Source organism: Rana temporaria, chromosome 4 (assembly GCF_905171775.1).
Source record: "Rana temporaria chromosome 4, aRanTem1.1, whole genome shotgun sequence".
In the NCBI taxonomy this organism is placed as follows: Eukaryota; Metazoa; Chordata; class Amphibia; order Anura; family Ranidae; genus Rana; species Rana temporaria.
In genome coordinates, this window is record NC_053492.1 from 297,011,557 (window position 1) to 297,038,451 (window position 26,895).

Consider the following 26,895-nt stretch of genomic DNA (forward strand, 5'->3'; position numbering starts at 1 on the left):
TAATGTATCCCTATGGGATTGCAGACGTTAGCGGATGATGCATCCGCTAACGTCCGCAACCATCCGCGTCCGCAAAGATCCGCTTTTGCGGACGGAAGAAAGCCCTATTTTTCTTCCGTCCGGCGGAACGGATCGGATGAATACGGACACACGGTCCGTATTCATCCGATTCCCCATAGGGGAGAGCGGAGGAGAGACAGGGCGTTCTCTGCACAGTAAGCGGGGACCGCCCTGTCCGCCGACAGCTCAGCGGGGATTAACGGAGGAATCCCAGCTGAGCCAAACGGGCTAACGGAGCGGATCAATATGGATCCGCTCCGTGTGAAAGAGCCCCAATATAATTATAGTACCTACAGACCCAAATATTCCCCCTTTCTCTAAACTAACCATGAACTACTCATAAGAAGATTGCCAGGAGCCGCACAAATATACCTTAGGCTTAGAGGTCTTCTGCTTTCCAGTAGATTGCTACCTTGAGGTCTGAGAAGCAGCTAGCATCAAGAACAGAGCAAGTGAATCAAGGTCCTACATCAACGATAACCAAGACCTAGAAGCAGCAAATCAGCAGGAAAGCAAAAGTCTCCTGGCTACTGTAAGGTTTGTCTAGCATTTGAGATGAGAAAGTCACAGGTACGCTGTAGTCCTTGAAAAAGGAAAGCATTGTCTGAATTGTGTTTTTTTGTGGCAAATTTTAATAAACTGACATTTATGTGATCCTGAAGTTCTAAGCAATATACTTAATACAAGAGAGAACTTGTATTTTAGGCCTCTTTCATACAAAAGAAAATTAAAATAATATAAAAACAATTATATATATTTTATTTTTATTATTTTTTCCCCCTCACACCGACAGTCTCACTATAGTTTTTAGCCCTCTGCCACAATCTCCAGCATACGACTATACAAAGCTATTTCTCTTTCAAAATGAACAGACTCATGGTTAACAAAAATTCACAAATGTATACCTTTACATGCTCTTCCTTTACAACCAAGGTTTGTTCTTCATTCTGAACACATGTCTGTCTTCTCTGGACCATGGGAGACAAATCTATCTTCCTGCAGCAACAAACCGATACATAAAAAGAAAATTCACATAAATAACATTTAATCACAACATACCCAGGCTCTATCAGCCTGGCATTTGAGAGAATTTTTTTTACGTTTTGGGCAGAGTGAGGTGGGATTTGATTCCCTGTCTAGTCTTTACACCTGTCCATGGTCCAACCAGGGAAATCTACATTCACCCCTTCACGCACTGTAAAAAAAGTATTCCCACTGAACATAGAAAGAAAATGCTAAGCAATGTAAATAGAATGTATTCAAATTAACATTTTCTTATTCCCATTTGAACTATTTTGGGGAGTCTCTGAAGGGTTAAATTATAGTTTATTATATCTCTTGGAGACTTCAGTGGTAAGACTATGCTCGAAATTCCCAATGCTGCAGTGTTACTGGATACATCTTTCATCTTGATAGGCAGAATAAAACAGCGGTGTGGAAACAACTCAGCTGTCAGCAACAATGTAAAAGAGATGGGGACCCCAAGACAGATATCAGCAGTCAACAAATGACTCTGTCCACCGGACCTCAACAAAAATCACTCATTGTGGACTGATTTTTAACAAGCATTTTTTTTTTTTTTACAAAACCCAAAAAAGGGTGTATTTGTGAAGACATATTACAATGTTAAAGCAAAGTTCCACCCAGAATGGGCAGCGCGACTCGTGCTTGCACAGTAGGAAACAGGTTGTGAAGCTGCAAGTTTTCACCTCCTGTTCCCCTTAGAGCCCATTCACACCTAGGCGTTTTGTCGCCTGTAGTGGGACGCCCGCTGCCGCCCCGACACGCCAGAGGGATGATGTAACATTGCCCTCTATGGAGATGGTTCACATCTCCACGCCGAACGCCTGCCGCCTGAAAAAAAGTCCTGGGCCTTTTTTTCAGGCGTCTTTCAGCGTTCGGCATAGGAGATGTGAACCATCTCCATAGAGGGGGTGAAGGCTGCATTAAATCGCGGCACAAAACACCGCTATTTGTCGCCGCAATTCGCGGGACAAAACGCCGCGATTTAGTACGCGAGGTGTGAATGCAGCCTTAGTAAGGATGCCAGCGCCTGCACAAGGAGCCAAGGGATTTGGTCGGCTCAGGTTGGGGTGCCAACATCGTGGGCTCCTTGGAAAGGCATGTGTGCTTTTATTAAAAGTCAGCAACTCCAGTATTTGTATCTTCTGACTTAATTTTTTTTCTCCCAGGTGCAACTCTGCTTTAAGGTCAACAACTGCAAAGTTTCACAAAGCACTCAGTTGTTTTGAAAGTGATCTAATACCGGCAAGAACTAAATGGACAAATTAAACTGTAGTTGGGGGGGGTTTCAATGAAAACATGCTGCCTGTAAATATAAATTGCCCAACACACATAAATAGGCTGATTATCCAAAACAAAAATACCATTATGTGCTAAACCGCATCTTTCAACAGACTGGCTACCCTTTATCTTCTGTAGCAGCTCTAGTCAGGTGACCACTTTTCATATGGATTTTTCATGAACACTTCAAGTCTACACACCTTCTGAAAGAGAAACTCCCTGTCCCCAGCCGTATGCTTCTAAACCATATTCTAGTAGGTGGCGATAAAACAGATGACATTTATGCACTCCTCCCATTGCAACATTAAAAGCAGATGATTCGCAATGCAATCATGGGCGTTGCGCTGCGTGAAGACAACCCATTCTTTTTAAAAAGGGGCTTGCAGTGCAGCTTAAAGTGGTTTTAAACTCTCATATACCCAGTGAAGTAAATGGCCTTAGAAGATACATAGATATGAAACAAATCCTCCTACATAAGTTTTACTTGTTAATCTGCAGTCATAACAGAAAAAGCAGCAGAGAGAACACTCAGAGCTTTGGAGACACAAGTAGGCAAGTAAACACTACAGATATACATGCTTTGTTATGATTTCATGACTGAGGCTTAAAAACACTTTACTGTGTGAAAACCCCTCTTAAAAAAAAAAAAAAAAAAAAAAAGGCAAAATTACAGTGTGTTAGGGTGTCTTTCAAAATGAAAAGCACTGCAGTTCACACATGAATGCGTAGCAACCTGCACATTTTATCACTCATTATAGCAAGACAAAAGTGAGTGGCCGTCACTGTATTTTTACAGAGTGGTCCCAAACTTCATTAAATTCTTGACAAAACAACTCTATTACTAGTATATAATGAAGTTATATAAAAATGGCCCTGTCTTATTTCTTTAAGGGGAACTGAACTTTGAGGATCCCCTCCCCAAAAAGGGAGGAAGAGGGCAAAGAACTAGTCTCCAGTGTTGTCTGTGGTCTCCCTGCAGCAGATCTTTTCCCCATTAGTGACGTACAATGCCTTGTTCTTCCCTGTGTCTATATCGAGGTGGCCATCTTAGTAGATGCAGGTTTTTTTTCTCTAATGTCAGAGCCTCCAGCCAGAATAGTGAGCAGCATAGCAGTGACATCTCCTGAAACTGGCAGCCATGAGTAGCCATGCTTAAAGCCAGCTATAAATTGAAATTTGTCTGGTTCAGCAGGGATCGGTCAAATATCGATACATGTATTGACACTTTGGTTGTACACAAGTGGATCTAGCAATCGACTTGTGTGCAACCACCAGCCTTTCGGGTTTTTCCTGAAAAATGTGTGCCACCAGCCACACTAAGTGTCCTGTCAGCAAGGAAGGCCTTTCTGCCAGCAGGATATAATAGCGCTGCAGGAGGGATTCCCCCATCAACTCTGTGTTGATGGGGATATCGAGCCATATTGGAAGGAAAGAAAATTGCATAATCTATGGCTTGCTTTAGATCTGACACTGCAGATAGAGGCTGTAGGTATTCTCCAAATCAGGAAATGCACCATTTTCAATTCAAGACAAAAACATACAGTTCTTGGGGTACTACTTAGGCACAATTAACACTTCTATATTGTTCTCTATACATAGAAAATGTTCACTTTTGAGTTACGTTCCACTTTAATGAGAATAAGTACATACATACCTGTGTATTTCAGGACTTTTTGGATGGGCCACACGTTCCTCTGTGCCGGTCTGATACTCTGCAAACCTCTCATTGAGGGTCTTTCCGTTACCTTTGAAATAATGCTCTGTTGGTTTTAGAGGAGAAATACTATCTCATTAGTTACCGACTCCCAAAACACAATTCCACATTCCTTACAGTGTCACTTGTAGATATATTGTACCTTAGTAACAAAAAATAAATAAAAACGACACACAAAGGGAAAAATCATTATATTAAAACATAAAAAGTATATCCCATTTACCTTACAGTTTCAAATGTTTGTTATACCAGAGTAAATAGGGCTTACTTAATGGTTCATAGTTATTTTACAAGCACCATGTTTACAAAGCAACCATATAACTGGCTAGGTTCCATATGTAAAGACTACATTGCAGTAAAGAGACCCACCTCCCCCAAAAGAATAAAAACAGATAAAACCACAAAGAAAAAAACACACCTCTATAGGTATTATACAGTGTATGCTCCCTTTCAAAATACTTATTCAGTAAAGCAGGGCAAAGGGCACTTTGTTCTATTACCCAAGTACAATAATATCAATAGATTGACCTTGACAGATGTTTTTGTCATGACCAGCAAGATGAATTTCAAATACCTTCAGTAGAGAGAGATATGATGTATTTTTTAGAAAGATTGTTGGCAACAATCTTTAGTTGCGACCACTGCTTTTTATGGAATCTTAGGAGCGAGTAGGCAATTCTTGTTATCCTTCCCTTCCTCTCTCCTGACTACACAAACACTCTCCCTCATTCTATATTTTCACATGTAAATAAAAGGAAAACTCTCCTAACAAAGTGTTGAAGGCTGTCATTGTTAAAGTGGTAGTAAACTCAGTTCTACCAGTTAAACCTACAGGAAAGCCTATAACCTGCAAGTCTTAACCTGAAGGTACTATGAATATCTCCTAAACTTGCACAATTTAGAAGATACTCAAAGTGCATGCAGCCGGTGACATTACCGACTCATACGTTCTGAAGGTCCGGCATACAGTACCAGACCTTCAGAGCCTGTGCCGTAAACACTGGCGCCTGCACGATTGCTCAGAAGTGAAACAGTAAAAGGCCGGAATTCTGCTTTAAGGAGGAGATTGACAATGGCAGGCCCATGTGTCTCTAATGGAAGAATAGGCTGAGACGGCCAACCCCTTCTTGAAAATGGCGGGTACCTATCATGCTTTCACGGCTTCAAAGCTTTGACTCACTGATTCTGATTGACCTCTGACTTTACCGTGAATGAAAAATAATTTGTTTGGGCCAGGCTGAGTGCGCTATATAAAACTGTATGTATCCTTGGTTAAATACAGTGCTGTGCTGTGAAAAGGGAAATAAGAGTCAGGTTGAGCGCTCTCATCAAAAGGTGTGGGTTCTGAGGTTTATCGCAATGGTGATGTTACTTTGTACATGAGACTCGGAACAAGCATGCAGTTAGTGAAGTCTGAATTTGTAGTCTGCCCACTTTCTCCTCGTTAGTGACTAGGTAGTATAGCAACGATGACAGTCCCAGAACTTTCAAACGCATTACAAAATCTCACAGGTTAACTTTAATGTAAAGTGAAATATGGGGGCTAATCTACATTTGTAACAGTCATGCAAGAAATTGTTGTAGCTTGAACGGCAACCTTACTATGGAGGATGCCACTGCGGACTTCTAAAATGCTAGCTGCCTGGCTGTCTTGCCAACCCTCTGGTTCAACACATTTAGGTAATTGACCTGGTTAAAGTATTCAGATTAGGAAAGTTGGAGAAAAGTCAGGGGCCCTTTCTGGCATACTTGATCTGAGATTGTGACTCAAAAATAATGAAGTTAGATGATTCCGAATATCTGCAGTTTAGCAGGAAGAACTCTTGGGCACTTCTGCAGTCTACTTTTTACGAATGAAAACATAGAATGTACGCCACAGTGTGGAGTCAATTTGTGATTAGTTCCCCAAGTGTCCCATATACCCCTCCATCTAAGTAGTATGCCTTTCAGCTTAAAGCGGTAATAAACCCAAAACCAAAAATGTAATTGATGCGGTGGCTGCATTAATTTTCACCTGGTGATCTGGCCAGTAAACACCTGTATTAGAGTCCCCCCTACTCTGGATGAATGAACACGGGGGGGCACAGTAGACAGGAGCATTGTTGGATGTACTAGCAGATTTAGATACACTAACAAATTGAAGCTGAACTCCAGCTTATACAGCAGTTACACAAGTAAATACAGTCAGTTTTATTTCCTTTTGGGATAAACGATTTACATGAATAAAAGCGGATCATTGTAAGCACCCCTGCCAGTGGTAGTTTGTCTGAGCTACACTATATTGTCAAAAGTATTGCGACGCCTGCCTTTACACACACAAGCTTTAATTGCATCCCAGTCTTTGTCTGTAGGGTTCAATATTGAGTTGGTCCACCCTTTGCAGCTATAACAGCTTCAACTCTCCTGGGAAGGCTGTCCACAAGGTTTTGGAGTGTGTCTATGGGAATGTTTGACCATTCTTCCAGTGCATTTGGACAAAAAAGCTTGGCTTGCAGTCTGTTTGAATTCATCCAAAAGGTGTTCCATCGGGTTTAGGTCAGGACTATGTGCAGGCCAGTCAAGTTCCTCCACCCAAAACTCGCTCATCCATGTCTTTTTGGACATGGTTTGTGCAGTGTCATGTTGGAACAAAAAGGAGCCATCTCCAAACTGTTCCCACAAAGTTGGGAGCATGAAATGTTCCAAAATGTCTTGGTATGCCGATGCCTTAAGGAGTTCTGTTCACTGAAACTAAGGGGCCCAACCCCTAAAAAACAACCCGACACAATAATCCCTCCTCCACCAAATGATTTTGGCCAGTGCACAAAAAAGGTCCATAAGGACATGCATGCGTTGTGGGTGGAGGAACTTCACTGACCTGCACAGAGACCTGACCTCAACACAATAGAACACCTTTAGGACGGCGAGCAAGGCCTTCTCGCCCAACATCAGTGCCTGACCTCACAAGTGTGTTTCTGGAAGAATGGTCAAACATTCCCATAGACACACTCCTAAACCTTGTGGACAGCCTTCCCAGAAGAGCTGAAGCGGTTATAACAGCAAGGGTTGAGCAAGCTCAATATTGAACAATGCGGATTAAGACTAGGATGCCATTAAATTTCATGTGTCAATACGTTTGACAATAAAAGAAAGCCCAAAAACAAAAAATGTATGCAGCTATCTCATCTAAGAATTGGTAAGCTGCAATATAATAAATGTATTCTTTTGGATTGAATACCACATTAAAGAGTGTGTTTTGTTCAGTACATAGATATGCATACTGTCCCTTTGCTATCCATACAGTAAATAAAAAAAGAGAGACATAGGTTTAGGCTACAGTGTACTACATTGTCCTGACAAATAACATTTTTTGTACATATATTGTACATTCATAATAATCACATTACTAAAAATCTAATTGTAAGAACAAATGAAAGACTTGGTTCAATGCAGAAGACACATATCATGAACTATGAAATACAAAAAACGTGAAGCAAGCTTTCCTCTTTCAGATAATACAAACAGCTTTTTCCACTTACCGCCCAGCATCCAGCAAAAGTCTCAATATCAAGTAAAACACCTGGAAAAAGCCACTAAAAGGCTAGGGCTTCAAGCTTAATTCCAGTATACTCAGGAAATGTTTGGAGCTAGCAATTCAGAATGTTTGGCCATTTTGCATTTTTTTTTGCATCAGCAACAGTATACTTTATTTGGTTATATTGTGCCATTTCAAAACATTTTCCAGGACCTAGTCATAATGAAAAAGAAATCAACACTGGGCACTTCTAGGTCATGGTCAACAAAATGGTTTATATTCACACACAAAATAACAGTGAACAACAGCTGTGACTACCCCAGGTTATTTAAGAAAAAAAATTCTATGGATCCACAGCATGAGGGGATTTTATTAAAACCGGAGCAGATGTGCATGGCAACCAATTGGCTTCCGTCTTCCATTTTCAAAACTTAGAGTGGTTGTAAACCTCAGACATGAAATATGATCAAAGCATCTCTCTCTCTAGTGTGCACGTGTCTATATCCAGAGCACTAACTGTTATGTCATTCCTGACACCAAGAGAAAAAAGACAACAGGGGAGGGATCTCAAGTAGATTGACACCCTCAGCTCTGTTCCTGTGTGCAAGTTGGCATTCCCTTCCCCTCTACCAATCGGCTCTCAGAGCTCTTCTCACTGAGCTCTGCAGAGTGTAATTTCAGCTCTTCGCCCCCTTTTCTTGAACTCTTAGACAAGCTTTATAATTCAGCACGTTGAACAGATGTAGAGAAGAGATGGCTGCAGATAGACAGGTACAATATAGAGATAGACACATTTTCCTACATATTACCTGAGGCTAGTCACTTGGTATATGTAAGGTATTTAAGGGTTCACAACCACTTTACTTGACCAAGCTGAGGATAGAAGCTGACTGGGTACTATGAATAGCTGCTGCTCCAGTTTCGATAAATTCCCTCCACGTGTTTCAGTGCAGTAATCTAAAGCAGTGTTTCTCAAGTCCTCAAGGCGCCCCAACAGGTCATGTTTTCAGGCTTTCCATTATCTTGCACAGGGGATTTGATCAGTGCCTTGGTAATTACCACAGTTGTTTCATCCGAAGGAATTTCTGAAAACATGACCTGTTGGGGTGCCTTGAGGACTGGAGTTGAGAAACACTGATCTAAAGTAACAAGCAATCACTTTACTTGGGTCAAACTGGATTCTCACCGTTTGCTATGGGCTCTGCCCATATTTACTAAAAATAAAATTAACATTTGAGAGCATGTTGGTGCAGAACTTTATCTATAAGGCCTCATTAACATGAGCGCACACAGTGTGTTCTGGGCCGTTCACCCGAACGTCTGTTAAATTAGGAAGAGCCATTGTGTCCGTGCAGTTTTTGCATCCCTATGCATGCCTTAACACAGCACCTGGCAACTCACGCTGCGTAAACCCATGGGCCATTCACAGTCTACAGGCCTCAGCACCCATGTGAATGAGGCCTAAAACTCAACTGAACTTTCAGTTTAAATTCTAAAAACATTCCCGGTGCATCAAAGTAAAATAAGGTGTTGAACATCTTATAGTTTATTTTCTTCAAGAAGAAGCCACAGCCTGAGTAGAAAGCCTTCCCCCTGTGAGAAGTTGCAAAGAAGGACCCTTGCTCTGTGTTGAAGTAGAGGTAAAAAATCTTCAACCAGCAGGAAGCATAAGCTTTGCCCGAATGCAGAACCTTAACCACTTCACTACCAGATCCATTTTTTATGCACACATCATTAAAATTCACATTTTAGATTTTTTTTTTTTCCCCTAAAAGCAAAGACACTGGAGAATAAAATGCGATTTTTTTTTTATGTCACAAATTAGTGCATGTTTATCAAATGCAAATTTGCATTAAAATGGTGAAGCACAGGTCCAAGCCAGAACAAACTCAATTCCATAATTTTGTGCTCCAGGGAATACCTGCATCTTAAATAGTGTGATGTGGCACCTCTAAGTGACTTCTATTAGGAGAAACCCGTACAGACACTGCCATAGATTCAGTACTTTCAGAGTCACTGACCAAGTATGCAGATTAAGAGCGCCGACTGATGTATGCTTGTTGCAGGCTAATGACAAAGTATTGAAGCCATTTGAAAAAAAAAAAAAAGAACCAGGCAACTAGCATTTCCAGGTCAGGAGGGCAACAAGAAGCTAGGTGGTCAGTAATATACAAGCTTCCAGAGAGTTCAAAGATGCTTTAGTAAACACAGGTTTACTTTAAGTTTAATCCAGTTTGCGACAGATGTCTGTGTCAGAAACACTGATATACAAATCTGAACCGTTTTCAGTAAAGATTTTGTGCCCTGGATGAGATTTTGTGCAGCCGAAGTCTCACTTTGAGGTTTTAGGCAGGGAGCGTCAGAAAGGTTGGGATGTTTTTTTTAGGTTATTTTCTCATGTTTTTCCATGGTAAAGGATTAGAGCCGGTAACATTTTACTACGGATCTGAAAATACATCTTAATTAAAACTAAAGCTTAAACTACCAGTAGTATTTTCCACAGCTGTTGCACTCAGGAAACCAGCTTATTCTGCATCAAGAAAGCCTTAAATTGTTCTCTAAACCATATTCTCCAAAATTTAGCATATAACGGCAATACAGGACCTGGCATATTCTTCTACCCGATGAGAGGATAGCATTTATTACATTTGGCCATTTAACATACCATTAACATACATATAAAAAGAAAATGTCTTCTATTTAGATCAATTCATAGGGAATAAAAACTTCACACTTCTAAATGTAAAGTATCAATAGGTAATTTGTTTTGCAGCACACACTGTAGATGGTTTTGTTGATTAGTAAAACTGGAGCATATGTATAAAGCAACTAGTCTACCTTTTGTCAGTGGGAATGGAAGTTCCTAAACATGCCACACATGTATAAGGTTTGCAGAGCAGGCAGTACATCACAAACTGTATTTGCTGACTAATCTATTTCCAGTGCTGTGTTCCTGAAGCTGGTTCTACTTACCACTGCCGGTCCCCAGCGCAACCATCCTGGATACAGGAGCCAGATGTTGCTTCCTGAGGAAACACAGCCGGATCCCAGAGGCACACAGTGAATGGTCCTGCAGCCTCCTGGGGGATTTGACATGTCCCAGGAGGCTGCAGGGAGGGGGTGGGGCTTGCAAGGGGAGTAATCCTTGCCCAAGTGAGAGCGCTCACCAGTGTTAATTTTGGCAGAACATTTTGATTCAGTCTTAGGACTAAAATGGCATTTTAGTTTTAGTCCCATTTTAGTCTTCTGCAATTGTTTTAGTCGTATTTAGTCTCCAGTACATTTTAGTCGTCTAAAATCTAATGGGTGTAATTAAATTGTAATGAAATTTCCAAAGTCATAATATACTGCTGGAAAGAAGAATCCAATAATGTTATTTATGGTATTGAGGTATGAACATGCACTACAGACCAGTGGTAGTTTTGAAGTCAAATTTAAATTTAGTCTTAGTCTTTTGACTAAAATGCCATTTTAGTTTTAGTTGTATTTTAGTCACCTCAATTGTTTTAGTCGACTAAAATCATATTCATTTAGTCGACTAAGATGTTTTAGTCATTTAGTAGACAAAATTAACACTGGCGGTCACCAGTAAAAATCTGTAGCATCCCCACCCCCCAAAAAGCCTGTAGCTCAGTTAGGGGCTGGGTGGGGTGCACAAGTCGTACTTCTTTGTGAATGGACGTCCGTTTTAAGGTGGGATTAACTCCCAAATGTTAGCATTATTGAAATAAATGGTGTCATACAATACTTGCTGCACAAACCCTGGCAATAATATTGGGGGGAGAATGGATATAAAAAAGGTTAGATCCATCGCCGATATGGCTTTAGACAGTGCCTCCTGATAGCCCACCCTCCCCCAAAAAAATACTCATACTATACTACATCCCTCTGTAGGAGTCCACCCCAAGTATGCTCCAGTGTCATAGCTTACCCAGTTTAAAGATACCTCAACCCCTCACTTGAGTGTTCTGGTCTGCAGTTTCGCCACTCAGGCTTGAGCTCTGTTACATGGGGGAGGTCATATACTACCTCCCTAAGCCTAGGTTAACATTGATGCAATTTTACGATTACAAATTGCATGCCAAATCGGCAGCTATTGTCGGCAATAACAGCGCCCCAAATCGGTGCGGCGCCGCACCAATTCCCAAAAGTAGTTTCTGTACTACTTTTGCTGACTTTGGGGTGCAATTTATAGACATCTGTGCAGGAACCCGCACAGATGTCTCTAAAATCGCTCTCGAAGTCGGACTGACATGCAGGAATGAAATTGTGCAAGTTCACCGAACTCGCACAATTTCAATCCCGCTGTCAGTGTGAACCTAGGTTTAAACCAATATAAAAAAAGACCGACAAGGTGGGAAGGCAGCAAGAAGGTGCCAAAAGAGAATATTCTCCTGGGGCGGGGTGTGCTATTCTGAGTGAGGTAAGTGTCAGTGTTTCAATAGAAGTATATACATAAGTGTAACATTAGCTGCCATCATGATCACTGAGAATATTTGAACAGATAGTGATTTATATGCCAAGCAAATTTTCTTACCTTTGACAAACTGCACTAAAGCCACAACATGGTAGATAAATGATTCAGGAGATGTTTTGCTGGAGAAGGGCACCTTCATATGGTCAAAGATGGATCTGAAATCTTTCTGTCTCCTGACTGAATGCACAAGAGTACTGGCTAGCAGGCGATCACTGGCTAGCGTTGAAGGCCTTTATCAAAAGGCAAAAAAGGAAACAATGCTTAGCTTAAAGATAAAATTAAAATCAGTCCACCTATAAAATCAAGTCTTATTACCTGGCATCATCAAGTGGTACAGCCGTTATCCGAAGCTTGACCTCAGGGCGTGGAGACTCGGATGCTATCATCTTGAGCCTAAGTGGACTTTCCTCCCTAAATAATATATTTTCTTTCACTTCATCACTCTGCTGTAATGAAAGACTGTAACTAAATGGATCTTTTACCTTTTCAGATATGACTGGATCAGGTGACTTGGAATCTTTTTTACCCAAAGGCCTATCATCTCGATCATCATTTTTATGTCTGTCTTTAGAGGACACTTTGTGCCCCTTACTTTCCCTAATCTTTTCCCCTTCTTTAGCAACCTTTGTCTGAGTCTTGGACTTTAACTTTGTCCCTTCCTCCTCAGAAACCCAATGAGATGCAGAGGAAATACCCTTCCCTTGATCGGCCAGCACGGCCTTCCTAAACTGTCTATAATCCTCCACTTCCTCTTCATTTTCAGAAGTTGTTAGGAATTGAGATTTAACAGGCTCTTTTTCAAAGAAGTCTAGAGCATCAGAACTGCCCCAGCTTCTGGTTGTTTCCGTTTTAGGCTTCTCTAAAACCCTTTCCTTTTGACTGTCTCTCTCTCTAACATTTACTCGTTCAATAGGAAATAACCTTGGTTCTTCATCGGTATACCTGTAAAACATTAAAAAAAAAAATATCCTGTTTATTGGCAACTTTATTGGACAATAAAAAATATAAAATATCCAGAAGTCCAACTCCTGCAACTTTAAAAAAATAAAGACATACTTGCCTTCAACTCCCACAACCCCCCCCCCCCCCCAATGAATAATAATTAATAATAAAATAATAAATAATTTTTGCAAGAGGATAGGGGAATACACAGTAACTCACCTTAATGCACAGTCTCACAATCTTGCTCCCCATTCTTCATACTGATCTCCAATTGTTATTCCTGGTGGCCCTCTTGTCAACATCATTTCTGCACAGATCTGGAGGGGACCTGGTTATTGGTAGGCATGTCTGCCCACATTCCAATACTGCAGAGCGGAGGATCATAGCACAAGCTTTCATAGGACTGTGGTGTATGGGGTGAGTATTGCTGTTGGCTTATTTTCTTGCAAGAGTGAGCTATGTGCAGTTTTTGAGCAGGGAAAAGGAAGAGTTGGTGGGGGCGCGCTTTTTTAGGGGCAAGAGATCCACTTTGAGAACACACATTTAAAAATATGCAAGCAAATCCTAAAACCATACAAAGCTAAAATTCAAAAAAAAAATAAATACAAAAAATACAAAAAAAAAAAAAAAAACTTAGTCTAGCTGTGGATTTCTAATTACCTAATAAAAAAATATCTGACTATATCTTGATAGCCGTCTCCTACCATTTCCTGCACAATAGTACTCAAGACATGCGTGTTTGTACTTGTGTACACACGATTGGAAAATCCGACCAGACACATTTGTTGGCGTAAAATTTTAATACATGCCATCCCACATTTGTTGGCGGAAAACCCGACAATTGTCCGATGGAGCGTACAAACGGTCAGAGCCAGCACTAGGATAATCAGGCTCTGCTGCATGTACATATACTGACAGGTGGTTGCATGCCGGCAAAGGGAGGAATGCATTTCTCAACTAAGAGAGAAAGTGAAGTCACTCTCCAAGCTCTGCTGTCTGCCAGAAATAAAAATACAGAAGCCACTAGACAGAAATGTTGATGGGATAAGATCAAATAAGCACTTCAACTGTTTGGAGGCGATTGCCTGAAGTTCACCTTAAATGGGACACTAAAAGGTTCATTTTTTTTTGTTTAAATAACAAACATATTATTATTGCCTTCACTGTGCAGTTCGTTTTGCACAGAGTGAAACCGAACGTCCTTTCCTGGGGTCCCTCGGCGGCTGTCTCGGCTCCTCCCCGCAAGAGCTAGCTCCCTCTGGGAAGCTCTCTCCCTACGGGGTTGCCTCCTGTGTTATACACTCAACTGGCATAGCCGCTGAGTGTATGACTCTGCCCTGCACCCTAGCAGCCGCGTCATTGGATTTGATTGACAGCAGCGGGAGTCAATGGCTGCGCTGCTATCAATCTATCCAATTATGAGCTGATCAGCCATAGAGAGAACGACGCGGGATTGCACCCACGGAGATTCGGGGCTCAGGTAAGTAAAAAGGGGGCTCGGGGGAGCCAGAGAGTGCAAGGTGTTTTTTTCACCGTAATGCATAGGATGCATTAAGGTGAAAAAACCCGAAGCTTTACAAACCCTTTAAATTCCTATATTATTACAATCATGACAAAATATTCAGTGAGGGATTATAGCCGGCTGACATTTATTCCTCACCTTTTAGGTATCTTTGTGCCTTTAGAAGTCTCTTGTTCTCCTTCATCAGTATACACAGAGTAGTGGGAGTGCCCCTCGTCACGTAAAGGCTGCGGTGGTAGCACAGGCTTTGCTGGACTCTTTTCAGAAGGGATGTCAATTGGGCTGTTCTGGGAAGGGCTGTAGCGTGTTGAACTATTGCCAGCAGATCCCGAGACTGATCTTTCAGGGGTGTGGGCAATGGAATGTGAATTCTGAGACAAGGTATCCTTAACCGAGTGGACCACACTTAAGATGGGACAGTCAGACTGGGAAGAGCTCTGGCTGGGTGGTGAGGCAACCTGGGATGGACTGCTAGGAGACCTTGGACTGTTGTCATATGCAGACAGGCCTGCCCAGCTCTCACCATGCAAATCAAGTTTGCCAAGTTCATCTATTGGTTCAGAGGGGTCAAATGCATCTTTATGCTCATCACCAGATTTGTCATTTGTGGGACTTTCTGATTTATCAGCCCCTGCACTTTTTGGTCTTGTTTTCTCTTGAGAAGTACGAGATTTTGTCACTGGCGACTTGCTATAACGGGAAGAAGAACGGGACGTTGATGACCTTGGTGAAGGCGAGGACTTGTAAGATTTCTGAGATCGGCTTCTAGATCTTTGAGATGATGCAGATCTCCTCTTTGGACTTCTGGAGCGAGACCGTTCACGCTGAGGACTCCGAGAATACCTACGGTTCCAAGTTGGCCTGTAACCACCACGATGATATCTGCCACCACCTCCTTGGTAATAACCTCTTGCCCTTCCCCTGAAGCCATAAGGGCGTCTCATTCCTCTATTATTTCTGTAATCTCTACGGAAATCTCTGTTGTGATCTCTGTTGTAAACCCTTTCTCTGCTCCGTGATCGGGAGTATGTTCTTGACCGAGATCTGGAACTTAAAAGTTAGATAGAAAAAAAAAGGTTCTCAGTTTAAAAAGTAAAGCTAAATGACAAGTATATTTAGTCAAACTTCTATAAGTGAAGTAATGTGGTGAAAGGAAACAACTCTACAAAACTAAAGGAGCATGAATTCAGGCACCTGTTATCTAGTGTGCGCCAGAACCCTAAACAACCGAGGAAAGCTTAATTTTGCAGGGGCCAGAGCACTATCTTTGGGGCAGCTTGGAAGCGCTATAAATAGCGCTCCCAAAAACGCCCCTGTCCATTGCAATGAATGGGCAGCGCTTCCAAAGCGATTAAAAAATTATGTAAAACTTGACTTTTTACCTGTTTAGCAGCGCAAAAGTGCTGCTAAATTGCCACTAAAGCACGCCAAAAACGGCCGGCGCTTTAGCAGTGTGAAAGGGGTCTGAAGGTTGTGCTAAAGCCCACCATCCCTACTCCCCTAGTCTCCCTATAGTCCATGAAGTGAGTATAAGGGAATCAGTTGGCATCATTAATGCATTGGCTACTGTTTGCAAAAGAGCTCTTCTGGGTCATCTAAATTAATCAGGCATGTACCTATACGCCTGGAAATACAAGATATAGATTTTATACAGGTTTTACTATCCTGGTGTGCTTTTTGGGATATTTTTGTTCAGAAGTTTAGTGGGTGTAGCAGTCCGTGTCAGCTTTTTTATTTTTATTTTGGGTAGCCCAGTATATTTCTGTATACCGGCGACTCCCCTACAATTATTTTGCTACAGAAAAAGAATATACATAAACAAGGCCTTTGAGGATTTTATCCGTTTTGTTTGAGTTTATAATTGCCTGCTCTGTTTAATGATAATGCACATAGTGGTCCTGCCTCCTTAGCATGCAGTGTACTATGGGGTCACCCGTATATGAGCGCTCACGAGCCAGGCGGTAGGCATCCATAGCACCAGAAAGCCAAGCCCCTGCTCCCTCCTCACAGGCGTTTTAACAGCAGCATCAGCCTATGGCTCCCACTGCCCTCAGTAATCTATGATGAGACCTGGAAGTGATTGGATCGGCGCTGCAGCAAGGACAGCACTGGAGTAGTGAGAGGAGTCAGGTATGCAGTTAGGAATATGGGGGTGGGGAAATAAGGAAGATAGTGGGGAGTTTGTTTTACCCTAATGCATTAAAACGTAAAAAAAAAAAAAAAAAAAGAGGATTTTAGAACCACTCATACAAATAAACCACTTAGCGGATGTGTTCTCTAGAAATATTGCTAGATTGTAAGTAAAGCCCAGATTTACCTGTATCTTTTCTTCCTGGAATGCGACCTTGATCGAGAAGATGACCGAGATTTTGATCTTGAAGAGCGGGACCCTGAATTTGATCTCCCCATTTTTTTAACAACCTTGCTAACCCTGCAAACAATAGATTAGGAGTTTGTATTCTCAGAATAGTGGATGCAACTAAACTTCACACATTGCTTTGCAAATATAATCTGGCAGACACAACAGTAATTGGTAAAATATCTTCGTTTTTAGCTCCCATATGTGCTACTCCCCATTGTGTTCTCCTTCAGGTCTGAAATAGTTATGGATGTAGGAGTACACTATGTCTGACCACTGTGGGGAAAATTATCCTACAACAGTATTTTCAGATTACAGCCTCTCTTCAATAGAAAAAAATAAAAAACAGCTCCAATCACAATACCAACAAAAGCAATGGGTTTGGGGTTTGGGATAAAAACCTTATGCCGCGTACACACGACCATTTTTAATGGTCTAGAAAAAAAAGTATTTTTCGTTTTGATTCTTGTCAAGCCTGCCTTGCCTACACACGATCATGAACAAAAAATGCTCGAGCAAAGTGCAGTGACGTACAACACGTACAAGGGCACTATAAAGGGGAAGTTCCATTCGGATAGCGCCAGCCTTGGGGCTGCTTTTGCCGATTTTGTGTTAGTAAAAGTTTGGTGAGAGACGATTTACGCTTTTCAGTCTGTTACAGCGTGATGAATGTGCTATCTCCATTACGAACGCTACTTTTACCGAAGGTGCGCTCCTGTCTCATAACTTGCTTCTGAGCATGCACGTTTTTTTCACGTCGTTAAAACCAACACACGACCGTTTTTCACGAAGTGAAAAACGACGCAAAAAAATAGAGCATGTTCTAAATTTTTAATGCCCATTTTTCACGTCATAAAAAATGCTCTGGAGCCCACACACGATCGTTTTTAATGACATAAAAAAAAAAAATTCACGTCATGAAAAACAAACGGTCGTGTGTACGCGGCATTAAAGTGGAACTGAAACCTAACACCAGCTCCAGATTCCATAACAAGTGAGCAGTTGCTGCAGGGAAGGAAGCACCAGTCAGACTATGGGAGTCTATGGGCTCCCAGGATTATCAGCCGCTGTCGCAGCTATGGGATCACATGACCATACCAGAGCAGGTTAAAAATGAATACACACAACTATTTTAATACAGGTTAGGCAATATATGTAGAAGGGGGAGGGAACATTTTAAGAATAGTTTTTTCTTCCACTTTAACTATAGCACTGTAAGTGTGTTAGGCCAGGAGTATTTTACCTGTCAGGTGGATATGCATTTGGGTGGCTACGCTGCTGCCCATTGCCTACACGCTACTAAATTTACACCCAAGCACATAAAATATCCTCCCAACAAATAGAGCCCCCCACCTCACCCCCACATATAGGCACATACGAATATAAACACATACGTCAGAGGCCCCCAACGCATGAAACCGTCGATTGCGATACAAGTTACATATCGTCACACACACAAGAGCAATAATTCCAGCACAAAACCGCATCCGTAACGCTAAACCTATTACCTATAGGGGCTTTTGAAGTGTCGCCTATAGAAAATATAGGGTACTGTCTGTCACCATTTAACGGGCGCACACAAATTTAAAGTTTGACATGTTGGGTATCCATGCTTTAACTCAGGGGTCGACAAATCCCGGGCGCCAGGTCGCCATGGCGACTAGAAATAGGGTCCTGGCGACTTGGCTTGGAAGGGGGGGCAAAAAAAAAAAAAAATTTTATTTTTTTTTGAGCTGGCACCATCTGGTGGTGAGCCGTTGGTATTACAAGTTATTACCACCAGATGTGTAAGCTGGCGCCATCTGGTGGTGGCCGTTGGTATTACAAGTTAAGCATTACAAGTTAAACAGCAATTCTAATGTAATTTTTCACTGCCATCTTCTTCCCTCTAATTAGAACCCCCAAACATTATATATATTTTTTATCCTAACACCCTAGAGAATAAAATGGCGATCGTTGCAATACTTTCCGTCATGCCGTATTTGCGCAGCGGTCTTGCAAGCGCACTTTTTTGTGGAAAAAATTACACTTGTTTTAATTAAAAAATAAGACAACGGTAAAATTATCCCCATTTTTTTTAATAGTATGAAAGATAATGTTACGCTGAGTAAATTGATACCCAACATGTCACGCTTCAAAATTACGTCCGCTCGTGGAATGGCGTCAAACTTTTACCCTTTAAAATCTCCATAGGCGACGTTTAAAAAACTCTACAGGTTGCATGTTTTGAGTTACAGAGGAGGTCTAGGGCTAGAATTATTGCTCTCGCTCTACCAATCGCGGCGATACCTCACATGTGTGGTTTGAACACCGTTTACATATGCGGTCGCTGCTCACGTATGTGTTTGCTTCTGCGCGCAAGCTCGTCGCGACGGGGCGCGTTTTCTGGCTCCTAACTTTTTTAGCTGGCTCCTAGATTCCAAGCAAATTTGTCAACCCCTGCTTTAACTCACCTTTTAGAGCTTGACTTCTATATATACTTATATATTGACAATCATCTGTAAAAAATAAATATAGTAATATGAACAATCTCCCCAAAAAAATGTTTTTCTCATTCTGCATTGCAAAACGTTGCTTCTTTTGCAGTCTTCTTCACTTACCACAAAAAAACAAACTAGGAAACAAATAATGCTTTCAACTTCGGCATGCATGTTTTATAACAAGGTTCAAGGGTCATACACAAATATTCAACAATCCAACTCCAAGTAAAGAAAATCTGTTGTAAATTTAAAGGGGTTGTAAAGGTTCGTCTTTTATTTTCTAAATACCTTTTCCTTCAATTTCCCTTCTAAATGTTTTTTTTCTCTGTTTGTGAGTGAGGTGCCACCAAAGCAGAAAAAGGAAATCTCACAATTGGGATACTTGTATCTGTGATCACTAATGCTGGCCATACACTATACGAAAAATCGTTCAAACACATTTTCGGAAAATTTGGCTGTGAGAGCAAGTGACAGTGCATGTAAAGGCCCGATAAATCATTCAATGGGCATAAAGGAATCCGTTTGTTTGTTTTTTTTCACATATACCTAGTGCAAACAGTTTGGCTGGAAAACACAATAACCTTTAAAATTATCGTTCGCAGAACATTTCCAAACTTGTCCTTCGTTTTTTCGGCTCAAAAAAACTTCCCAACCGATTACCGATTTGTGCCCATTAATTGGCACCGGCCACATGGAAGAAAATTGTGCCAAGGACTGTGGGGTCCACACGGGTGTAAACGATTTTTTGAAGGCAATGGCTGGCGTTAGCGCTTCAATCACCACGGTACAATGCTTGATATGGTGTCAGGGTGATTGAAGCGGATTATTTCTATTATTATTATTACATTGTAGTAATAAATGAAATAGTTCAACTCACCATAATGCAGAATCGGTGGGAGCCCTGAGCATGTCACTTGCCATATCACCTGTCACCGGATGTGGAATGTCACTTGCCATGCTGCCTGCCATCACTGCATTGGTGGCAGCACTGGTCCATTTAGCACAGAGGCAGGCCTCTGTGCAGTGGTCGGTTCTAAATGCGCCTTTCCCTGTTCAGAATAGCATCAGCGGTTTTGGCTGTAGAATGGAGAGGAATATGGAGATTGTCATTGCTCATTCTGAAAATGCCAGGTGCCTGGCTGCCATACTGGTCTGAACCCCCCATGTAGATCTGAAGCTGTGCCGTCACTGGCTACACTCTGCTCCCAGGCACAGAAGATCAGACCCCAGGGACAGCCAGACACTTAGCATTTTCAGTGTGATCACTGACAGACACCCAGCAAGCACTGTCAATGGAGCCCCCCTTGTAATATGTCAGGCAGACAGCTGAGGGGGGTGAAATACAAGTCCTAGCACACCCCACCTGTACTCCCACACACAGGGAGTCACATCTCTGTGGAATTGCCCCTCTGTATGTAGCAGGATGTCTCCCTCCTCATTCTGCAGCCAGTCTCACCTGGAAGAAGGTGTCACTCTCAGGCTCCACCCTTGGCCATTCCTGATTATCTGTCGGGGGGGATCTGCTCCGCTGAACAACAAGAGCTCTATGCTCCATTTTCTCACAGCGAGAAGCTGCAGGAGAGCGGTGATGTGGGGCAGGCAGTGAGAGATGATGCAGCACCTCCGACACTGAGGCTGACAGAACACTGGCTGTGAGGGCGGAAGAGTGGTGATGTGGGGGTCAGAGAGAGATGAAGTCATCTCTGCTTGCCCAACCACTTCTTCCATCAAGCTCTATCATGCCAGTTGCTTGGTTCTTTCATGCTGCCTGCCCAGGTGAGCCATGCCAGCCAGACGCCAGCCCCGGCTGCAGAAAGGCCGCGGCTCAGGGGTCAACGACCCCTGGTCTAAATGACAGAATTTCAGCAGATTTTTTGTATAGTGTATGGTCAGCATAAGAAGTGATTTCCCTCACATTGTAAGGATAGCCTAGAAAGAGCGAGTCTACAGGACAGGAAGTGAAGGGAAACCTCCCTAAAAAGAAAAGCAGACAGCGGATTTAATGTGGATTTCTAGGTTTTGATGCACTTTAGTTTCTTTGGGCCACAGTTCACATTATATGCAAATCAGATGCAGTTAATAAAGCATCAGATTTGCATATATGTGAACAGAGCAGCTGTGCATAGTAACCAATCAGTTTCTAGGTTTTATTGTCAAAGCTTAAAGTGGAAAGTCACGCTCTCAATTATCATTGGCTATTTGTAATACTCATGCTACTAGCCTTAATATATAGGAAATTAGGGTTCAGCCTGCCAGTGCTCAGACCCTCCGCTGCACACTGCATCAAATTGGTCTGTATGGCTGTCATCACAGAAGGAAGCCTCTTCTAAAGATGATGCCCAAGAAAGCTTGCAAACAGTTTGCTGAAGACAAGCAGACTAAGGACATGGATTACTGGAACCATGTCCTGTGGTTTGATGAGACCAAGATAAACGTATTTGGTTCAGATGGTGTCAAGCGTGTGTGGCAGCAACCAGGTGAGGAATACAAAGACAAGTGTGTCTTGCATACAGTAAGGCATGGTGGTGGGAGTGTCATGGTCTGGAGCTGCACGAGTGCTGCCGGCACTGGGGAGCTACAGTTCCATTGAGGGAACCATGAATGCCAACATGTACTGTGACATACTGAAACCAAGCATGATCCCCTCCCTTCAGAGACTGGGCTGTAGGGTAGTATTCCAACACGATAACGACCCCAAACACACCTTCAAGATGACCACTGCCTTGCTAAAGATGATAGTAAAGGTGATGGACTGGCCAAGCATGTCTCCAGACCTAAACCCTATTGAGCATATGTGGGGCATCCTCAAATGGAAGGGGGAGGAGCGCAAGGTCTCCAACATCCCTCAGCTCTGTGATGTCATCATGGAAGAGGACTCCAGTGGCAACCTGTGAGGCTCTGGTGAACTCCATGCCCAAGAGGGTTAAATATTGACACTTTGGTAATTTTCACTTAGGGGTGTACTTACTTTTGTTGCCAGCGGTTTAGACATTAATGGCTGGGTGTTATTTTGAGGGGACAGCAAATTGACACTGTTATACAAGCTGTACACTTACTACTTGTCAAAAATGTGAGATACTGTATATATTGGATTTTTTTTAATATACTAATATACAGTAAGAGCTGTGAAAATGTGGAACAGACTCCCTCCAGAGGTGGTTCTGGCCAGCTCAGTAGATTGCTTTAAGAAAGGCCTGGATTCTTTCCTAAATGTACATAAAATAACTGAGTACTAAGATTTGTAGGTAAAGTTGATCCAGGGTAAATCCGATTGCCTCTCGGGGGATCAGGAAGGAATTTTTTCCCCTGCTGTAGCAAATTGGATCATGCTCTGCTGGGGTTTTTTGCCTTCCTCTGGATCAACTGTGGGTATGGAGTTGGGTGTATGGGATTGTATTGTGTTTTTTATTTTGTTTGTTTATTTTTTTTGTGGTTGAACTGGATGGACTTGTGTCTTTTTTCAACCTGACTAACTATGTAACTATACTAGTAATAGCAGCAATTAGCGACTAATAGCAAAACTGCGATAGTATGGCAGGCAATCTGACACTTTGTGGGAACCAGTGACACAAATACAGTGATCAGTGCTAAAAACCATGCACTGTATTAATGATGCTGGTTGGGAAGGGGTTAACATCTAGGGCGATGAAAGTGTGCCTAAGCAGAGTGTATACGGTGAGGTGCTTTCACTAGGGGATGTGTTGGTTTTAATTCCTTGCTTTGCAGGGAGACAAAAACAGACATCTCTGCTGACAGGACAAAGCTCTGTGACCTGCCTTCTTCCTCGCCGATCAACAGGTGCTGGCGCCCTCTGATTATCTTGTGCTGCCAGGGCATGCGCACGCCACCCTACCAGGAAAAGATATATATATATATATATATATATATATATATATATATATATATATATATATAGTGAAACCTTGGATTACGAGCATAATCCGTTCCAGGGGTATGCTCGCAATCCAAAGTAATCGCATATCAAAGTGAGTTTTCCCATTGAAGCCCATGGAAATGAAAATAATTTGTTCCCGCATTGACTTCAATGGGATGCAATACCGCATGCGGCCAGAGGTGGGGGACGCCGGAGAGCCTCGTAAACACTAGGGAAGTGTCGAGGACACCTTGGCTGAACTCGGAAAGGATCAGGAACGGAGTATACCCAAGATTTTCCGAGCAGCTCCAAACGGCGTAGTTCGGCTCTGGAGCCCCCCCACCTTAGGCCAAACGCGGTACTGCACACCACTTTGCTTTGGCTTGAATCCTGCTCGTTTTGCAAGACAACACTCGCAAACCGTGTCAGGATTTTTTTTAAATACATTGCTCGTCTTGCAAAATGCTTGTTAACTGTGTCACACAGGAACCTCGGATTGTGAGTGTGTGTATATATACACACAGTGTCCGACAAACCCAGAGCGCCACAGCTGGGGTATCCTGTGCCTCCATGCGCCGCTGACACCGCCCGTGCGATCATGTGCCTCCGTGCCAGCAAATGAGGCCGCGGCCTTCTGCAGGCCTATGCTTCCTTCAGTGATCTAGCGCCATCTTGTGGTGGCCGTTGGTATGACAAGAAGAAAACCAGCAATGCTAATGGGACTTCCTGCCTGTTTTTACTGCCCGTCCATCTCCTTCCAAAAGTAGAGAAGGAAGTGTTTGCAGCCGTTATCTGGCGCCTTTAGCCTAATGGTGAGTGTGGGGTGGCTGGTTTAAATAGCTTCATATAGCCTTTTCTTGTAATGGCTTTTATTTTATTTATTTTTCAAGAAAAAACTGTTTTTTACATTTATTATAAGCCATCTCCCTGCTTGGCCAGTTTCACACGGGCTGTCTGATCAGGTTCGCCTGTCAGTTTTTCAGGCGGAGCTGATCCGACCCTTAGACCTTTCACACTGAGCCGCCCATAGCGTCGTCGGTAAAACTCTGCTATTTTTTACCGCCGACGCTATGGGTGGATTTGCTGCGCATTTCGTCCGCTAGCAGGGCGCTTTTAAACGCGCGTAAAGCTTTGTCGCTCATTAAAAGAACCTGATTGGTGACCATGCACAGTTGCACCAGATTCTGAGTGCTCCAGTTTTAATAAATCCCCCTCCCCCAAGTTAGGAAAAAACAAATCAGCATGATGCACTGAAATACACAAGGTACTGCACATACCTGCATGGTAATACCGTTCAGGCTAGTGCGAACATAGCCTAAAACTCTGCCGTGTTGCAGATCTATAGTCACTGCAGTCATGTGCTCTTCCAGATGTGTGTTATACATGCTCCCTCACCACAGCACTGTGGTTCCTCCTGCTGACTCTTCTACTAAGGTAGGATCTGGTGGAGGGGAGAATGTATACAACACATCTGGAGGCGTCACATTACTGCAGTGACTATAGATCTGCAACACTGTGGAGTTTTAAAGCGGAGGTTCACCCTAAAAACAAGTATATAACATTACATTCTGCATACTTCCATTTACAGTATGCGTTTTTTTTTTTTTGCTGTACATACCGTATTATTGCATTTTTCCACCCGGCTTCCGGGGTCAACACACTCCCGCGGGAGTAGGCGTTACTATGCAGAGGCGCAGTGTCATGTGGGACTTCGCCCAGATGATTGACGTCTTGAGAAAAACTTCCCCCTCTGCAGATAAGGCGCATCACGATTTTCCAAAAGTAGACGAACTGCGAGTCGGCTCTATACGGCGCCTGCGCACCGACTAGGAGCCGTGTAGAGCTGACTGTGCAGGCGCCGTATAGAGCCGACTCGCAGTTCGGCTACTTTGGGAAACTCGTGACGCGCCTTATCCGCCGAGGGGAAGTTTTTCTCAGGACGTCAATCTGGGTGAAGTCCCACATGACACTGCGCCTTTGCATAGGAACGCCTACTCCCGCGGGAGTGTGTATGCGGAAGCCGGGTGGAAAATAGCAATAATACGGTATGTACAGCAAAAAAAAAAAAAAAAACAGCATACTGTAAATGTTGGAAGTATGCAGAATGCAATGTTATATACATGTTTTTAGGGTGAACCTTCGCTTTAAGAAGATAGTTACTGGAAAAGAATACCTCATGGTCACACATAGGCTCAGTGTCAGTGGGTACACTTGTACATAGGGGCGCACTAAAAGGCAGCACTTGATGTGATACGGCCCGTCTGTAAGAAGTATGACCTCTGCATGGAAATGACAGACAAATCGTGAGAGAAAACCAGCGACGTTTAATCACTTGGGCTGCATGGGAGTGTGAGGGGAGAGTCTGGGCTCAGCATACAACCCGTGTACGCTGCTCGTGAGGTGGAGGCCTATATACTAGAAGATGGCTGCATACAAAGCCCCATGCACAGCGCTCATCCTAAGCAGGAGAAGAGAGCCTACACACCTGACAGACGTGCGCACCTCACACCCGCTCCCGCAGCCAATACACCGCCATTCCTCTTCTAAGCTCAGGCCCGATAGGAGGCCAATGTGAGAGGAACTCAGAGAACCGGAAGTAGAACAGGTGAGGGGGCGGGCACCCCATGACCTGGACAGGAAGGAGCTGTGTTCTGTTCCCATTGCAAGCGGCGCACGGCGTGCTGTCATGTGACTTGGTGGCAATGTCTGATTGGATTCTGATGGTTCTAGACGTTTGAGGATTCTTCTCGCTACCTGTTACAGTTGGAGTTTCCTGTTCACGGGCCAATAGGGGCACAGGATGGTGGTCACATATCAAAAATGTCACACTGCTGTAACTGGAAATATGTTTTTTAGAAATTCAACATATTACTACTGGTCTGAGAGAACATGGACCAAAAAGCTGCAGCTGTTTGTACCTACAGTTTGTGCTTGCATACTTCTTTAACGGCTTCAGCCCTGGTAGGATCACCCCCCCTTGATAAGCAGGCCATTTTTTGCTATACAACACTGTGTTAATTTAATCACTTAAAGGGGAGTTCCAGCCTTTTCGTGTTAATTAAAAGTCAGCAGCTACAAAAAGTTGCCTCTCCGGCCAGCGCCTCCATTCATAGTGTGGGCACCCGGCCGTGACAGCTTTCGGCTTCACAGCCGGGCACTCACTGTGCATGCGCGAGTCGCGCTGTGCTCTATGAGTAGACAGGCGATCTCCTGGTACCTGTCACATGTCCCTGGAGATCGCCTAAAGGGAGGGGCTGCCTAAGGCGCGAATAGAAGTCGCCGAGGCAGTCCCTGGGCGGAAGGAAGAAGTGGGACAGGAAGTCCCACCCCCCCCCCCTGAAAAAAAATGACATGCCAAATGTGGCATGTAAGGGGGCGAGGAGTGCTTAAAGCGGAAATTCCACTTTTGGGTGGAACTCCGCTTTAAGGGCTGGGCCTATTTTTCAAACTTGTTTACAAGTTAAAATCATTTTTCTCTTTTCGTCCATGGACGGGCAAAGCCTTCTCAAGTCTTGACATATGGGTTATGTTCCGTCTAATAGGAGAGGACTAGGCAGAACATGTTAGATATTTAAATACATGTCACTTTAACATAGTTGAACAGCCCCGCCCTGGGGGCGGTCCCTCTGGTCATAACCCCTCACCATGC

At 43.0% G+C, this 26,895-nt stretch overlaps 1 protein-coding gene across 5 annotated transcripts in view; it reads right to left on the reverse strand.

The window, feature by feature from the left end:
• Window positions 1–25,863, reverse strand: part of BCLAF1 (BCL2 associated transcription factor 1) — a 58,442-nt gene extending 32,579 nt beyond the window's left edge. For 2 of the 5 annotated variants that reach the window (XM_040350489.1, XM_040350488.1), the window contains exons 1-7: window positions 25,732–25,862; window positions 16,851–16,964; window positions 14,672–15,583; window positions 12,385–13,011; window positions 12,130–12,299; window positions 4,019–4,124; window positions 966–1,056 (exon numbers count right to left, since the gene is read on the reverse strand). In XM_040350489.1, coding sequence (XP_040206423.1) covers window positions 966–1,056; window positions 4,019–4,124; window positions 12,130–12,299; window positions 12,385–13,011; window positions 14,672–15,583; window positions 16,851–16,942 — 1,998 coding nt within the window. In that variant the 5' untranslated portion in view covers window positions 16,943–16,964; window positions 25,732–25,862. Of the gene's footprint in view, window positions 1–965; window positions 1,057–4,018; window positions 4,125–12,129; window positions 12,300–12,384; window positions 13,012–14,671; window positions 15,584–16,850; window positions 16,965–19,345; window positions 19,391–25,731 lie in introns of all 5 variants that reach the window. The other 3 variants (XM_040350491.1, XM_040350490.1, XM_040350492.1) reach the window with 3 other exon arrangements.
• Between the last annotated feature and the right edge of the window lie 1,032 nt (window positions 25,864–26,895).